Source organism: Triticum dicoccoides, chromosome 4B (assembly GCF_002162155.2).
Source record: "Triticum dicoccoides isolate Atlit2015 ecotype Zavitan chromosome 4B, WEW_v2.0, whole genome shotgun sequence".
In the NCBI taxonomy this organism is placed as follows: Eukaryota; Viridiplantae; Streptophyta; class Magnoliopsida; order Poales; family Poaceae; genus Triticum; species Triticum dicoccoides.
This window is the reverse complement of record NC_041387.1, coordinates 588,937,188-588,954,605: the sequence shown is the minus strand read 5'-3', so window position 1 is coordinate 588,954,605 and position 17,418 is coordinate 588,937,188. Positions and strand designations below refer to the sequence as shown.

Here is a 17,418-nt window from a genome sequence, read left to right as displayed (position 1 = left end):
AATAACAATAAGTCTAATGCATGCAATGCAGCATCCAGATGCAAATACTAATGACACTCAATTAGCAAACTAACTAATGTTTACTTCACATATTAGGGTCTAGCGTGTCCTACAGTCAGCGCGGCCATGATACCAAGCGTTGTGGCACCCCGGCTGAGAGCGACCAGTTTACCTTGCATTGCCAACCCAGAGATCATGTCTTCTGGAAATACACAACATCTTGGTACAGAAATCACTGCTTTATTGAAACTCGTGGAAGCATAGTGTGACATTACATCAAATAGTGAGGCCAAGCGGCACACTCAGTGCGGCTGAACAATATGTACATCATTTAGTGAACATAAAGGGGCCTCGAGCATGACATCTACACCAGTGGCGAAGCCATGCATGAGCTGTGTAGTCAAATGACTACACAGTTTTTTGGCAATAACATCATACAGTAAGTATAGATTAAGAATAAAAAGTCATAAATACATACATATGACTACACAAGTTTGAATTGACTACACATGAATGAATTCCTGGCACCGCCACTGATCTACACGGCAGCGAAACAACAATGTAGCGGGACTCCGTAGCACAGGGACACCGATGTGGACATGGTCTAGACACGGCAGCACTCTGATCCAGTTAGACTTTCCTGAAATCTAGCATAACACGCTAGGTCAGTACATTGAATGTACTTGCAAGCTCACAACAAACAGAACCATAATGACAAAAATATGATGCATTTAATCAAGTTAAATGCAAACATCAACGTGCTGCTCATGCAATGAAACCATACTTGTGCATTGAGTCACTCGGACTCTCTCTTACCAACAGGCTGCCTCGCAACCGAACAATGATCACAATGGGTCACGAACGGAACCATACTTTGTTCAACGGGTTACCTCGTAACCAAACAGTGATCACTCCCAGATCACAAGTGATACCACAACAGTCAGTCCCACTGACATCATCATGATTCAACCAGTGCAATGCAAATAACTTAGTGTCCAAGATTTATTTATAAAAGTTGATCCATGGTGTGACTTTCTTACGAACTAGGTGCTTATTCGTGGGCACGGCTATCGATAAATTAATACACTCTATAGAGGTAGCGCACTTTACCCACACCACAGAACCCATGGCCTCGCACTCTCTTTTGGGTGGACCAATGGCATTCCGACAGAACTCTCCCATTGCCATGACACTCTTACGGCCACTCCGACCAACTCCCCACTGGGATTAGTCATGGGTGACCGAGCCTACCAAAGGCAAAACAACCACCGCTGTGGCAAATAAACAGTCCCAAATAGGGACAAGGTACCGTGACAACAATAGGTCCACAAGGTTATGTCTGCTTACCGGGCCAGAGTAACGCACACCCATAACCTTCCCTCGTTTGAGGTACCGACAAAATGCATGACAATTGCATGACTAACAGCCTCCCCATACTAAGGCAATTGTGGTTGCACTTGTCAGCCTGATTCAGTGGTACCATGACCCGACCAACTTTATGTTCAAGTTCAATTATCATCAGGTTTAACTTGAAAATAAAAATGCTCGAGTCACTATATGCCATGCATATGCAACCATATATCATACATCATATATCACTAAGAAATAACAGATCAACTTTATTCAAAGGTCTACTTGCACAAACTCAACTTTAAACATTTCTGGTTCTTTCTTACTGTTTATTTATACTCATCACTTTAGTTGGCATTTAACAAATAAAACTCATTATGCATATAGGAAAAATAATACCGATGATCATATTATTATAGCCATGACAAACTTACTTAGTTCAACTACTCAAGCGATATCTCACTAGTTCAAGCATTCATTTATGTTAACTAAGCATTTTGATCATGACAAACTAAATAACACAAGCATTATTTATTTTAATACTATATGCAGTGAATATCATATAAATTTAAGTAGAAAATCATGGATATTGCAGAGACACCATGACAATGTTGTTGGGCTTGCCTTAGTGCAGAGGAGCTTCACACTCCTCCTGGATGCCTTCAAGACAAGCTTCACCTTCTAAAAATAAATCAAATGACAAAGAGAAAATATCAAGAACACTTCTAAAAATTACTAGAAATTCTAGGCAGCAAAGAAAAATCCCATCTTGGGTGTGCTGCTAGGATTTTCCAGTAAGAACAGAATGCAATAAGAATCAACTCATTTGGACTTGTAGAATAAAAGTTACAGCTAGTCAAAGTTTTGGTCAAATTTGAACTAAATTTGAATTAAAAGAAAACCCAGAGGGGTGACGTCGAAGGTGTAAATAAGCTGAGTGCCACCACTCATACCGCTTCGGCCGTGGCCTGAGTGACTGATAGCGGGCCCCAACGGTCAGGTCAGAGGGGGAGGGGGAGAGAAGCAGAGTCGGGCAGCACAGCGACAGCGCTTCCTCCGGCGAGGAGTGCCCGGCGACGAGATCTAGGAGGATAGGGTTGTAGAGGAGATCGAGGCGCACGTGCGCGTACCCGTAGCATGGCTAGGGGCGTCCGAACAGGGTCGGAACGAAGCTCTCCAGCAGCGGCGACGGGTAGAGCTCGTCGGAGATGGTGGTTCCAGTGAAGCAGGGCCAGTCCAGCAGCTCCAACGGCACCAGCATGCACCAGTGGACCACCACGAACACGCCAGAGTGGTCAGTGGAGCTCAAGTGGCTCTGGAGAGGGAGGGGGCAGAGGACGGGGATCTTCGGCGAGCTTGGGACGGGGACGGCGGCCAGAGGCCTGCCCGGCCGGGCTGCGGCTTCCTATGGTGGTGTGGAGGTGTGCTGAGTGTGTGTGCGGAGAGAAACGAGCTCGGGGGAGCTCTATTTATAGGCGAGGCCGAGGCGGGATCGAGAGCTCACCGGAGCTCTCTAGAGTGTCATCAGCGACGAATGGCGTCAGTTAGAGGGGGAGAAGACGCCGGAGATCACGCGAGGGCTGTAGACGAGCTGCGACAAGCACATGAGGGCGGTACGTGATGAGCATGGGGGCACGTGCGCACTATTTCCTTGGCCGCGTCATGCCGTGCTCGCTACGGCGAGCTCCGGCATCAGCGAGTGCCAGGGTGGAGTTAATGAGGTGCAAACGAAGATGGGGGCACGATTTGGCAAGGTGTGGAAGCATGCGCAACGAGCACGCGTGAAACAGAGGAGTTGGCGCACCGCAGAGCGCGTCGGTCGCATGCCAACCCACTTGGATGAACGTGGTCACCACGTGAACTTTGGCATCAAGCTGAGCTAACCGCAAACACCATGTCTGGCAGGTAGTTCTTAATGGTTTTGGTTGTTTTGCATGGTTGGCTGGGTCATAGGTGAACTGTGGGAGTGGCTTTCTTCCTAGAAAGTTTCTCGACAGAAAATTGTGAGCTCCGGTGAGAAAAATTTAGTAAGAACTAAAAGGCTGTCCTTTGGGGTTTAGCAATCTCTTACGAGGGTAATCAAGCTCAGAAAAGATCAGCCCTAAAAGATCAAGCAAAAATATACTTGTTGTGCAAAGTGATCATTCTGTCCAGAACATAAACGATTTTCTGTAGCAAAAATATTCCAAAAAGTTATGCAATATTTTTGCTCAAGAAGGTGCCCTAGGGTTCAAAGAATATTTGTGAATTTATTCAGGATTTTTGGAGCAAGAAATCTAGGGGTTGCTTTGGAGCATACTTCTCTGAAGTGATTTTCAGGGAGAAAATGAATATTTTTCTTTTATGAAAAATATTCCTTGGGCTTTTGTGGGAGTTTTTCAGAGAAGGAAAGGTGAGTTAGAGGTGGATGGGTCACTTGGGTGAAAATCAAGGGTAGGCCCAAGTGTTCAAGTCCATTTGAATTGATTCAAAACTCCAAATCCAAAGCAAATGCAAAAGAAAGTCCGGAAAAGGAGAGAAGGCAAATTCAGGCTATCACGCTTGGTCACACTCGCACCTGGTCGGAGCGACCGCGCACCTGGTCGGCCGCTCGCTTATCCTCTTCTTCTCCTCCCAACCCTAGCCCAACTCTTGTCCCCACCACGGCAACCATTGCCGACATCGACGCCCTCCGCCGCTGCAGCCATTGCCGATGCCCTCCTCCATCGCCTCCGTCCCCATTGTCATGTCATCTTCCAGCTTCGTTTGCAATGCATTGCGTGGCCGCTCCGTTGTTGTACCATTGATCGGGTGCCCGGATTACGGCGAGCAGGTGAGGTTCTACCGGTCTAGCACCGATGAGCACGATGGATGGACCTTCTACAAGTGTGTCAACCATACTGTAAGTGCCCGTTCCTATATACTTGTTGATTCATGCCATGTCCATTCTTAGCAACAGTAGTACTGAAGTAGAGCACTGATTAAATTAGGCACATTAGTTGGTTAACTAGTCATTGCTCTGATTAATACAGTAGTTTAGACTGTCCTTGGTTGCAAAATTACTCACAGAACTAGTTGGTTAACTAGTCTGCCATTGATTCATGCACTATGAACTTTACTGTCACTCTGTTATTTTTTTCTCAGGTCACTTGTGATTTTTGGCGCTGGGAGCTTGAATATGTGGTGCATCTGGTTGAAACAAGGCATCTGGTTGGTGATGCTGCTGTAGATGCAATTGGTGCAGCTGAGGACAGGAGGGAAGAGCTTGAGAGGCAGAGGACTGAATCAATGGCAGGCAGAAGCACTGTTGTAAGGGGCATGGCTAGAAGAGGCATGGCTGGAAGGGGCACTCTAGGCAGAACTAATTATGCCAGCTCCACTAAGAATAAGTATGCTACCAAGCGGCAAGTTGCTATGCTGTTTGGATTAGGCAGAGAGATTTTGCTGCTGCTAAAGCTGCTGATGGCTGTTGTTATAGTGCTTTGTGTGATATGCTGCACCTTAATTATGAAGAAGTGAAGTGTTGTTAAATGAGTAGGTGTAGGTGTTCTAAGAGATCTCTTGTTCTAAATTGAGCATACTAAAAGCCATTGTGGTTGTTTGCTCAGTATGAAGTCTTGGTTGTAATGCTTGCTGTAATGGATAATATATCAATAATCTGAAGACTTTGTCCTAATGTTTGAACTGTATTTGATGTCAGAAGTGTAGTTAAACTAATTCTGACAGAAGTGTACTTTCTCCTAATTCTGTTAGAATTGTACTTATCCGCATTGCTTTGAAAGTACTGACAGAACTGTTGTCATAACTAATTGCTGACAGAAATGCACTTAACCTAATTGCTGGCATAACTGAACTAACTTATGTTAACTAATTGTTGTCATAACTGTAACTCATGTCAGCCCAGGTCCCCTTTCTCAACACAACTGAACTCAAAAGCAAGCATGTACTTGCACCTGCTGCAAACACCCACCCAGCAACTTGCACTCTACATGTAGCTTTGGTACACCACCACAACCACCACCACCACCACCAGATCCCCTTCTTCTTCCTCATATTTCATCTTCAATTTCATGCACCACCAGATCCCTTCTCTCCTCTGTCCAATAGCACCACTAGATCCCCTTCTCATCTTCATCCAGCAGTAACCATGGTGTCCTGGGATGATCTTCCTAGTTCTTCTGAAGATGACTATGTGACCAGCAAGGTTAGTGTGCTCCCCACCCAGCCTAGAGTTTCCCAGCTAGGGTTTCTCTATCAATTGATTCCAAATGTCTCTCTTTTGTTTAGCCACCTACCACAATTTCCTGTGAGGAATGGATTGGCTTGGCTACAGACCTGCCTAGCTTTAGATGTGGGCATGGATCTTTGTGTGAGAAGCATGTGGCATTTGAATCTGTTGATAGTGGCAGAAGGTTTCTAGCTTGTGCACGGAAGGTTAGTATTTTTTTGCATTTGGCACTGTTAAATAGGAAGTCATTTGAAGTATGTTTTAAGTTTCATCATCATGCACACAACTGAATATTCCCAGTTAATTGAATTTTTTGTTTGGTCTAAATTGTTGGGAAGTACCTAAATGCAGATATGTTGAGTGGGTTGACCCTGAGTGGTCTGATGCTCTGAAGATGAGCCTAGATAGTTTATGGACCATGTATGAAAAGGAGAAAAAACAGAGGCTCAGACAGAATGTTGTGAGTGCTGAAGAAAATTTGAAGGTTCTTGAAGAGAAGAAGAAGATGGAGAATGAGTTGAGGCATTTCAAGCTTGATTTTGCTAAGATGGTGGCTGGGAAGGAGCAGACAATGAGTCAATTAGGCAGCACACAACTTGCTCTGGCTGATCTAAAGGAAGAACTTGAGAAGAAGAAGATGACAGACAAGTCAGTAACTGCTACGTCTTGAGCTTGCGTTGGTTTTCCTTGAAGAGGAAAGGGTGATGCAGCAATAGTAGCGTAAGTATTTCCCTCAGTTTTTGAGAACCAAGGTATCAATCTAGTAGGAGGCTCCTCAAAAGTCCCACGCACCTACACAAACAAACAAAGAACTCGCAACCAACGCAATAAAGGGGTTGTCAATCCCTTCACGGCCACTTGCGAAAGTGAGATCTCATAGAGATAGTATGATAAGATAAATATATTTTTGGTATTTTATATTATAGATGCAAAAAGTAAAGATGCAAATAAAAGAAGATTGAAAGCAAATATGATAAAAGATAGACCCGGGGGCCATAGGTTTCACTAGAGGCTTCTCTCAAGATAGCATAAGTATTACGGTGGGTGAACAAATTACTGTCGAGCAATTGATAGAAAAGCGAATAGTTATGAGATTATCTAGGCATGATCATGTATATAGGCATCACGTACGCAACAAGTAGACCGACTCCTTCCTGCATCTACTACTATTACTCCACACATCGACCGACTCCTGCCTGCATCTAGAGTATTAAGTTCATAAAGAACAGAGTAATGCATTAAGCAAGATGACATGATGTAGAGGGATAAACTCATGCAATATGATATAAACCCCATATTTTTATCCTCGATGGCAACAATACAATACGTGCCTTGCAACCCTTTCTGTCACTGGGTAAGGACACCGCAAGATTGAACCCAACGCTAAGCACTTCTCCCATGGCAAGAAAGATCAATCTAGTAGGCCAAACCAAACTAATAATTCGAAGAGACTTGCAAAGATAACTCAATCATACATAAAATAATTCAGAGGAGATTCAAATATTTATCATAGATAAACTTGATCATAAACCCACAATTCGACGGATCTCGACAAACACACCACAAAAAGAGTTTACATCGAACAGATCTCCACAAGGGAGGGGGAGAAAATTGTATTGAGATCCAAAAAGAGAGAAGAATCCATCTAGCTAATAACTATGGACCCGAAGGTCTGTGGTAAACTACTCACAACTCATCGGAAGGGCTATGGTGTTGATGTAGAAGCCCTCCATGGTCGATTCCCCCTCCGGCGGAGCACCGGCGAAGGCTCCAAGATGGAATCTCGCAGATACAGAAGGTTACGGTGGTGGAAATTGTGTTTCGTTGGCTCCCTGGATGTTTCGGGGTACGTAGGCTTATATAGGAGGGAGAAGTACGTCGGTGGCCGCCCGAGGGGCCCACAAGACACGGGGGCGCGCCTAGAGGGGTGGACGCGCCCTCCTATCTCGTGGCCTCCTCGGCTTCTTCTTGGCTTGCACTCCAAGTCCTCTGGATCACATTCGTTCCAAAAATCACGCTCCCGAAGGTTTCATTCCGTTTGGACTCTGTTTGATATTCCTTTTCTTCGAAATAATGAAATAGGCAAAAAAAACAGCAACACGGGCTGGGCCTCCGGTTAGTAGGTTAGTCCCAAAAATGATATAAATGTGTAAAATAAAGCCCATAAACATCCAAAAGGGGTAATATAATAGCATGGAACAATCAAAAATTATAGATACGTTGGAGACGTATCAAGCATCCCCAAGCTTAATTCCTGCTCGTCCTCGAGTAGGTAAATGATAAAAACAGAATTTTTGATGTGGAATGCTACCTAACATAATTCTCATTGTAATTTTGTTTATTGTGGCATGAATGTTCAGATCCAAATGATTCAAAATAAAAGTTCATATTGATAAAAGAAATAGTAACACTTCAAGCATACTAATCAAAGCAATCATGTCTTCTCAAAATAACATGGCTAAAGAAAGTTCATCCCTACAAAATCATATAGTTAGGCTATGCTTCATTTTCATCACACAAAGATGTTCCAAAATTCTACACCCCCGATGACAAGCCAAGCAATTGTTTCGTACTTAAATAATCTCAAACTTTGTCAACCTTCACGCAATACATGAGCGTGAGCCATGGATATAGCACTATGGGTGGAATAGAATATGATGATGGGGATTGTGTGGAGAAGACAAAAAAAGAGAAAGTCTCACATTGACGAGGATAATCAACGGGCTATGGAGATGCCCATCAATTGATGTCAACATGAGGAGTAGGGTTTGCCATGCAACGGATGCACTAGAGCTATAAATGAATGCTCAACAAAAGAAAACTAGTGGGTGTGCATCCAACTTGCTTGCTCACGAAGACCTAGGGCATTTGAGGAAGCCCATTGTAGGAATATACAAGCCAAGTTCTATAATGAAAAATTCCCACTAGTATATGAAAGTGACAACATATGAGACTCACTATATGGAAAACATGGTGCTACTTTGAAGCACAAGATATGAGACTCACTACATGAAGAACATGGTGCTACTTTGAAGCACAAGTGTGGAAAAAGAGATAGTAGCATTGCCCCTTTTTTTTTTTCTTTTTTTTTCTTTTTTTCTTTTTTTCTTTTTTTTCTTTGGACTTTTTTCTTTTCTTTTGGCCTTTCTTTTTTTCTTTTTTTTCTTTTTGGGCAATGCTCTAATAATGATGATCATCACACTTTCATTGATTACAACATATGAATTACAACTTGAAATTAGAACAAGATATGATTCTATATGAATGCCTCCGGCGGTGTACCGGGATGATGCAATGAATCAACAGTGACATGTATGAAAAATTATGCATGGTGGCTTTGCCACAAATACGATGTCAACTACATGATCATGCAATGGCAATATGACAAAAGTAAAGTACGTCATGATAATGATGAACGGAATGGTGGAAAGTTGCATGGCAATATATCTCGGAATGGCTATGGAAATGACATAATAGGTAGGTATGGTGGCTGTTTTGAGGAAGATATAAGGAGGTTTATGTGTGATAGAGCGTATCATATCACGGAGTTTGGATCCACCGGCGAAGTTTGCACCAACTCTCAAGGTGAGAAAGGGCAATGCACGGTATCGAAGAGGCTAGCAATGGTGGAAAGGTAAAAGTGCGTATAATCCATGGACTCAACATTAGTCAAAAGAACTCATATACTTATTGCAAAAATTTAGAAGTCAACAAAAATCAAGCACTACGCGCATGCTCCTAGAGGGATAGATTGGTAGGAAAAGACCATCGCTCGTCCCTGAACGCCACTCATAAGGATGCACAAGCCAGGTACACTCCATGTTTCAAATTTGTTACACAACTTTAACCATACGTGCATGCTACTGGACTTGCTAACTTCAACACAAGCATTCTTTAAATTCATAATCACCCAACTAGCATGACTTCAATATCACTACCTCCATATCTCAAAACAATTATCAAGTATCAAATTGATCATAGCATCCAATTCACTTCCTATGATAGTTTTTATTATACCCAACTTGGATGCCTACCATTCTAGGACCAATTTATAACCATAGCAAATACCATGCTGTTCTAAAAGACTCTCAAAATAATATAAGTGAAGCATGAGAGACTAGCAATTTCTATAAAATCAAGCCACCACCGCACTCCAAAAGATATAAGTGAAGCACTAGAGCAAAAACTATCTAGCTCAAAAGATATAAGTGAAGCACATAGCAAATTCTAATAAATTTAATAAAATAGGCTTCTCCCAAAAGGTGTGTACAGCAAGGATGATTGTGGTAAACTAAAAAGCAAAGACTACTATAATACATGACGCTCCAAGCAAAACACATATCATGTGGCGAATAAAAATATAGCTCCAAGTAAAGTTACCAATGAACAAAGACGAAAGAGGGGATGCCTTCCCAAGGCATCCCCAAGCTTAGGCTTTTGGCTATTCTTGAATATCTTGGGGTGCCGTGGGTGTCGGTGTCAAAACCGGCAGATCTCGGGTAGGGGGTCCCGAACTGTGCGTCTTGGCGGATGGTAACAGGAGACAAGGGACACGATGTTTTTACCCAGGTTCGGGCCCTCTCGATGGAGGTAAAACCCTAATCCTGCTTGATTAATATTGATGATATGGGTGGTAGAAGAGTAGATCTACCACGAGATCAGAGAGGCTAAACCCTAGAAGCTAGCCTATGGTATGATTGTTGTTCGTCCTACGGACTAAAACCCTCCGGTTTATATAGACACCGGAGAGGGCTAGGGTTACACAGAGTCGGTTACAATGGGAGGAGATCTACATATCCGTATCGCCAAGCTTGCCTTCCACGCCAAGGAAAGTCCCATCTGGACACGGGACGAAGTCTTCAATCTTGTATCTTCATAGTCGAGGAGTCCGGCCAAAGGTTATAGTCCGGTCCTTCGGACACCCCCTGTCGGTGTCAAAACAGGCGGATCTCGGGTAGGGGGTCCCGAACTGTGCGTCTAGGCGGATGGTAATAGGAGACAAGGGACACGATGTTTTTACCCAGGTTTGGGCCCTCTCGATGGAGGTAAAACCCTACTCCTGCTTGATTAATATTGATGATATGGGTAGTACAAGAGTAGATCTACCACGAGATCAGAGAGGCTAAACCCTAGAAGCAAGCCTATGGTATGATTGTTATTCGTCCTACGGACTAAAACCCTCCGGTTTATATAGACACCGGAGAGGGCTAGGGTTACACAGAGTCGGTTACAATGGGAGGAGATCTACATATCCGTATCGCCAAGCTTGCCTTCCACGCCAAGGAAAGTCCCATCCGGACACGGACGAAGTCTTCAATCTTATATCTTCATAGTCCGGGAGTCCGGCCAAAGGTCATAGTACGGCCATCCGGACACCCCCTAATCCAGGACTCCCTCAGTAGCCCCTGAACCAGGCTTCAATGACGACGAGTCCGGCGCGCAAATTGTCTTATGCATTGCAAGGCGGGTTCCTCCTCCGAATACTTCATAGAAGATGTTGAACACAAGGATAGTGTCCGGCTCTGAAAATAATTTCCACATACCACCGTAGAGAGAATAATATTCGCAATTCTAATCTGCTGACGTATTCCGTAGCGTGACATCATGCCACAACCAAGCCTTTATTCAAATCATTTTACTGTCCCACCTCAGCACGTTTAGCGAGGCGGTTTCCTTGGCACGTCTTGTCAAAGCAGAGATCGTGTCCCCTTATTCCGGGATTCTCATCAATACGGGCGTGGGTAATCTAACCGCGCCATTAATCACGGCGCTTGGGAGATAAGCGAGTTTTACTAGGCTGGTGGGGGCACATAGTTTCGGCCACCCATATAAGGGGATAAGGATCCACCCTTTCCATCTACGCCTTCCTCCTCCTTCGCTTATCCATTCCTGCGCACTCGAGCTCCAGCGCCCAAGTCCGCACTCCCCACCTCGACCTTCTCCAACCATGTCCGGAGTGGGAGGCAGGTGGATGGCCTCCTCTGTCACGGAGGGGCAAATCAAAAAGCTGAGGAAAGCCGGATACTTGTCCAACGACATCACGCACCAGCTCCCAGATGAGGGGCAGCTCATCCCCACCCCCAGGCCCCATGAGAGGGTCGTGTTTCTCCCCCATTTCCTCCGCGGACTGGTTTTCCTCTTCACCCATTTGTCCGGGGGCTCGTGTTCTACTACGGCCTGTATTTCCATGATCTGGCCCTGAACTTCATCCTCAACATCTCGGCATTTATCGTCATGTGCGAGGTCTTCCTCCGCATCCAGCCCCACTTCGTCTTATGGCTGAAGACCTTCAATGTCAAGCCGAAGGTTGTGGGCGGCTGACAAACGGAGTGCGAAGGTGCCATGGTGGGCAAGATGGCCAACGTCACATGGCTCGAGGGCTCCTTCGTGGAAACCATCAAAGGGTGGCAATCGGGGTGGTTCTACATCACCGAGCCGCGTGACCCTGAATGGGCAGCGGCCCCTGAGTTCTGATCTGGCATCCCCACATGGCTCACCACATGGAAAGAGACGGGCCTGTCGTGGGGCAATCTGGAAGAGGTGACTGGACTCCAAACCTGCGTCCAGAACCTGATGGACAAGAAGGTTAAACTCGTCAATGTAGTCCAGGTCATGCTCTTCCGCCGAATCCTCCCGTGTCAACGGCGGGCTTTTAATCTGTGGGAATACGACCCGGCCCAGCACCAAACTCTATCCAGGCTCTTCGACACAATGCATGAAGATGCTTGGAAGGTGCTTTTCAAAAGCTCCGAGGTTCACCCTCCCACTACCGAGGATCGCGGATTCTGCGCAAAGCGCCAAGCCAGCGCGGTAAGCTTAGTTTACCCGTTACAGGGTACTTGTTTTTCATAGTTTGACTCTATGCGGGATCTAAACTCCCATTCCTTTAACAGGACTGGCAGAAGAAGGCCGGACAGGTCGACTGTCCGGCTCCTTTGCCTGAAGGCCCAGCAGACGCACGCTTGACGAAGCTGCTGGTCCCGCCACCTCACGTGGTGCAGGAGAAGAAGGCCAAGAAGAAGGCCACGGGAACTCGAAGTAGCTCCCGGCGCCTGGTGGTGTCGGACTCATCGCCCGACGATCCCGAAGCGCACTCCTCCTCTGAAGACGAGGAGGAGGAAGAAGAAGCCTCTCCCCCTCCAACGGGGGGAGGAAAGAAAAGGAAGGCCGCCCCAACTTGGGAGGCCAAAGGGTCCAAGAAGGGGAAGACCCTTCTTCCGGACTACGCCTCCGACACCGAAGACGGCGGAGAGGAGTGGCCGTCCAGGGCCAAGCCCCTGGCCAATTCGTAAGTATCCGTATACCAGAATAATTCATGGTGTTCCTTTATTTGCACAGTACCTTCTGACGCCGAATATAATCATGCAGTCCGCCCAAGGCTCAGCTCGACGAATCGTCGAGCAGCTCCCTGGATTCGTCGGATGTGAATAGTCTTTCACTCCCGATGGCTACCTCCCCCTCCCTACGGACGAAACCGAGGTGGAGTCCCAAAAGGGGCTAAGCCAGGAGGAGGTGGTCCTGGAGGCACAGCAAGGCGACCTCCCGGACTCCAGGCCCAAAGGAGATAAAACCCTGGAGGGATCTAAGCCCCTTCGTAAGAAGGGCAAGCCTACGACACCGGCGGCCTCCGTACAACCGGAGGCGCTGGACAATTTGCTGGAGGTGCTTAACGGCGCCTCCATCGACGAGGGGCACCGCACTGTTATGAGTGCGGTGATCCAGAAGGTTCAGTCTGCCAAAAGCGGGCTGACAGAACCCTATGCCAGCTTTCTAACAGGCTTTGAGGTATGTATTTAAAACATGAAAAAATGTTACCGCATAGACAGTAGCCCCTGATGCTCAGTTTGGTGTTCGGAAAGAAAAGCCGGACTGAGGATCTAAAAAGATATACGCAAGAGTCTAACATAAATATGTCAATATGGGAATGCAGGCTGCGCTGCTGACCTCTGCCGCACTGATTGTAGAGGTCGATGCATTGAAGCAGAGCCTCGAGCGGTCCGAGAACGAGCTCGGCCTTGCCAAGAAGCAACTCGATGACAAGGAAGGTAGGTAGTGCCTTATGTAAGTATATATAAAAATACCTTGTTGCAAATAGTGACAGGACCAACGTGAATGTTACAGGGGCCACAACCGAGGTGGCGACCCTGAAGGAAGCGTTGTCCAAGGCCGAAGATAATGCAGCCGTGGAGTGCACCGAGTGAGAGAAACAAGAGGCGCGGGTGGCGGAGGTGCGGCAAGAGCTCAATGCTCTCGTGAAGAAACACGAGAGTTTAGAGCTTGACTCAAAGACGGGAGAGTCCGAGCTTGCCTCGGCACTTGAAAGCGCCAAATCTGCCAAGGCCGAAGCCCAAAAAGCCCTCCAGGAGATTGAGGCGATGAAAAATATAGCGGCGGGTAAGGCATTCTTTATGCAAAGCAAGCATGTGAAAGTGAATTACGTGTTACTTACCTGAATCCGGAGCTCTCTAGGAGCATTCGCAGATCTGCCCTGCAGTGTGTCCGACGCCACCGCATTCTACCGAGCCGAAGAAGGGAGCTCGACGGAGAAGGTGTTCTGGTCCCAGTATGCTGAGGCCGGACACCCGATGCCCTTGAGCGACTAGCTGAAGCAGCTGGTCGAGCTCCATAAGGTAGCCGAACAGGCCATGAAGGGCCTTATAGGCCGGCTGTGTCCTGGGGAGGTCATGCCTGAGATCTACTTTGGGCTGGTGAGGCAGCTGGTGGATGCCTGTCCGTGGCTTGAAGTCATCAAGCGCTCCGTATGCATCGAAGGCGCCCGTAGGGCCCTTGCCCGTGCCAAGGAGCATTGGGGCAAGCTGAATGCTGAGAAGCTGGTGACGGAAGGACCACCGGAGGGGAAGGAGCATCGTAGGCCCGAGATGTACTATGAGGGCGTCCTGAAGGGTGCCCGCCTTGTGGCGAACAAATGTTCCAAGGATTTAATTTTTGAGTAAACTCGCTCGTGTTTTTATCCTGTGCGCTGAAAACTTGTTCATATGCGTGAAGCAACGCTTTTTGAATTTAACATATTACCTTCTGTGCGGCCATTTATTGAATCTGAGAGGTGCAAGTCGTTGGCTTCTACCCCCATGCCACGAGTGCTGGGGTGTTCGGGATAAACCTGAGCGCTCTTGTTCCCATTCTTGGGTCCTTCGAGGGAGGCGCTCAGCACAACGAACAAGGCAATCAGACTTATAATGCTTTATCACTCTCACTTAGCCATAGAATTCTATAATTTTAAATTTCGGCGAAGCCCCTAGTATTCGGAAGATCGAGTTCGGGGCGCTATCCACGCCTAGGCCGGACAAAGCCAGCTCCTCGCTCTAAGCGGCATAAGTCTTTAAGGACTCAAAAAACCTCTCGAACAGCGACCGGCTCTCGCCCTATCATGACAGTCAGTTTTAGCTTTCTCTACTGAGGTATTAACCCAGCTCAACTGGGGCACAATCGCAGTAGTTCTCCCAGCGCTACCTTAGCCGATATAGCGGAACATAAGGTACCAAAACATGGGAGCCGGGCAAACCCAACTATTGACCCAAGACATGATTCGGAGCCGATGCATATAATGCTATAAGTTCGGGGTGCCGCACTCATGAGAGTGTTCGGTCTTCTCACATCGTATTCTGGGGAACTTAAGCCCCTGGTGTATTGGCCATACCAAAGTGTACGGTTGCATAATGTCATAACTGAACATATGTACATAAAAAATGAATGCAATAATAGACAAGAGCTATGTATTGTTTATTAAAGGGATGCTATGAAAGCAGAATGATACAAATAGTGCGATAAGCAAGAGATGGGATTATTTGACATGTCCCCCTCCAGGGGCAAGCTGCGAGACTTTAAGTAAGACAAGTATTTTAGCTCGTTATAGAGGACACCTGGACATTCGACGTGGCTTGCTGTCTCTCTGGCTGTTGCATCATGTGTTCGGCGATTGTACTGCCGGACAGGCCTTCCTGAAAGTGGAGTCCTGAAAGTAAGAAAAGAGAAATTACAAAATCGGGAGCCCCTAGTCGGTTGAGCCGCATTCTGAGCATGCCGTGGTTGTGCCCCTCCCCTTATGCCCATGGTATTTCCAGAGTGTAATTATGTACGCGTGGTACTAGTTTCGCGAGTTTGCGAGGGCTGGGGTTGGGGCCGCACTGCTATGCTAGCTCGGAACATGCCAGACGGTCTTATTGTAGGTTACTCTGGGCGCGCTTGACGGTGTTCGGATGCTTAACAGCCGGACTGGAGAATTGCCTTGAGAGGCTACTTTGTACTTCCGCCGTGAGGGACGCCGTGTCCTCCTCTGTTGGGAGAGAGCGTTCGGTGTTTCCATTGACCGTAATGACTCCTCGAGGGCATGGCATCTTGAGCTTGAGATATGCGTAGTGCGGCACCGCATTGAACTTTGCAAATGCAGTTCGTCCGAGCAGGGCGTGATAGCCACTGCGGAACGGGACTATGTCGAAGATTACCTCCTCGCTTCGGAAATTATCCGGGGATCCGAAGACCACTTCGAGTGTAACTGAGCCTGTATAGCTGGCCTCTACACCTAGTATGACGCCTTTAAAGGTCGTCTTTGTGGGTTTAATCCTTGAGGGATCTATGCCCATTTTCTGCACTGTATCCTGATAAAGCAGGTTCAGGCTGCTGCCGCCGTCCATGAGGACTCTAGTGAGGTGAAATCCGTCAATTATTGGGTCTAGGACCAATGCGACGAATCCGCCGTGACGAATGCTAGTGGAGTGGTCCCTTCGATCAAAAGTGATCGGGCAGGAGGACCATGGGTTGAACTTTGGGGCGACTGGTTCCAACGCATATACGTCCCTGAGCGCACGCTTCCATTCCCTTTAGGGGATGTGGGTTGCGTATATCATGTTCACCGTCCGCACTTGTGGGGGAAGCCCTTCTGTCCTCTGTTGTTCGGCGGCCGGGGCTCCTCCTCGTCATTGCTATGTAGCCCCTTGTCTCTGTTTTCGGCACTTAACTTGCCTGCCTGCTTGAACACCCAACAATCCCTGTTGGTGTGATTGGCTGGTTGTTCAGGGGTGCCGTGTATCTGGCACGAGCGATCAAGTATCCGGTCTAAACTGGACGGGCCCGGAGTATTTCTTTTGAATGGTTTTTTCCGCTGACCGGATTTAGAGCCTCTGAATCCGGCATTAACTGACGTATCCTCAGTATTGTCACTGTTAATGCGGCGCTTGTGCTTGTTGTGACGCGACCTGCCATTGTTGTCCTTGGTATCCGAATTACCAGGGCTCTTGGTCATGTTATTGCTACGAGCTAGTCGGCTGTCTTCTCCCGCGTAAAAGCGGGTCATGAGTGTCGTGAGGGCTGTCGTGGATTTCGGCTTTTCCTGTCCTAGGTGCCGGGCAAGCCATTTGTCTCGGATGTTATGCTTGAAGGCTGTGAGGGCCTCTGCGTCCGGCAGTCAACTATTTGATTTTTCTTGGTTAGGAACCATGTCCAGAATTGTCTGGCCGATTCCTCTGGCTACTGAATTATGTGGCTTAGGTCATCGGCGTCTGGTGGTTGCACATAGGTGCCCTGGAAATTGTCAAGGAATGCGGATTCCAGGTCCTCCCAGCAACCAATTGACTCTGCTGGCAAGATGTTAATCCAATGTCGAGCTGGTCCTTTAAGCTTGAGTGGGAGGTATTTGATAGCGTGTAGATCATCACTGCGGGCCATGTGGATGTGAAGGAGATAATCCTCGATCCATACCGCAGGATCTGTTGTGCCATCGTATGATTCGATGTTTACGGGTTTAAAACCCTCGGGGATTTGATGATCCATTACTTCGTCTGTGAAGCATAGTGGGTGTGCGGCGCCTCTGTACTAGGCTATATCACGACGTAGCTCAGATGAGC

At 47.0% G+C, this 17,418-nt stretch overlaps 1 protein-coding gene across 1 annotated transcript in view; it reads left to right on the top strand.

Annotated features, from left to right (window-relative positions):
- The first annotated feature begins 4,042 nt into the window (after nt 1-4,042).
- LOC119292848 overlaps nt 4,043-17,418 on the top strand; it is a 28,538-nt gene continuing 15,162 nt past the window's right edge. Inside the window, exons 1-6 of the mRNA XM_037571537.1 lie at nt 4,043-4,231; nt 4,474-4,767; nt 5,342-5,533; nt 5,617-5,763; nt 6,042-6,161; nt 12,068-12,078. Of these exons, the coding sequence (XP_037427434.1) occupies nt 4,043-4,231; nt 4,474-4,767; nt 5,342-5,533; nt 5,617-5,763; nt 6,042-6,161; nt 12,068-12,078 (953 nt within the window). The remainder of the gene's footprint in view (nt 4,232-4,473; nt 4,768-5,341; nt 5,534-5,616; nt 5,764-6,041; nt 6,162-12,067; nt 12,079-17,418) is intronic.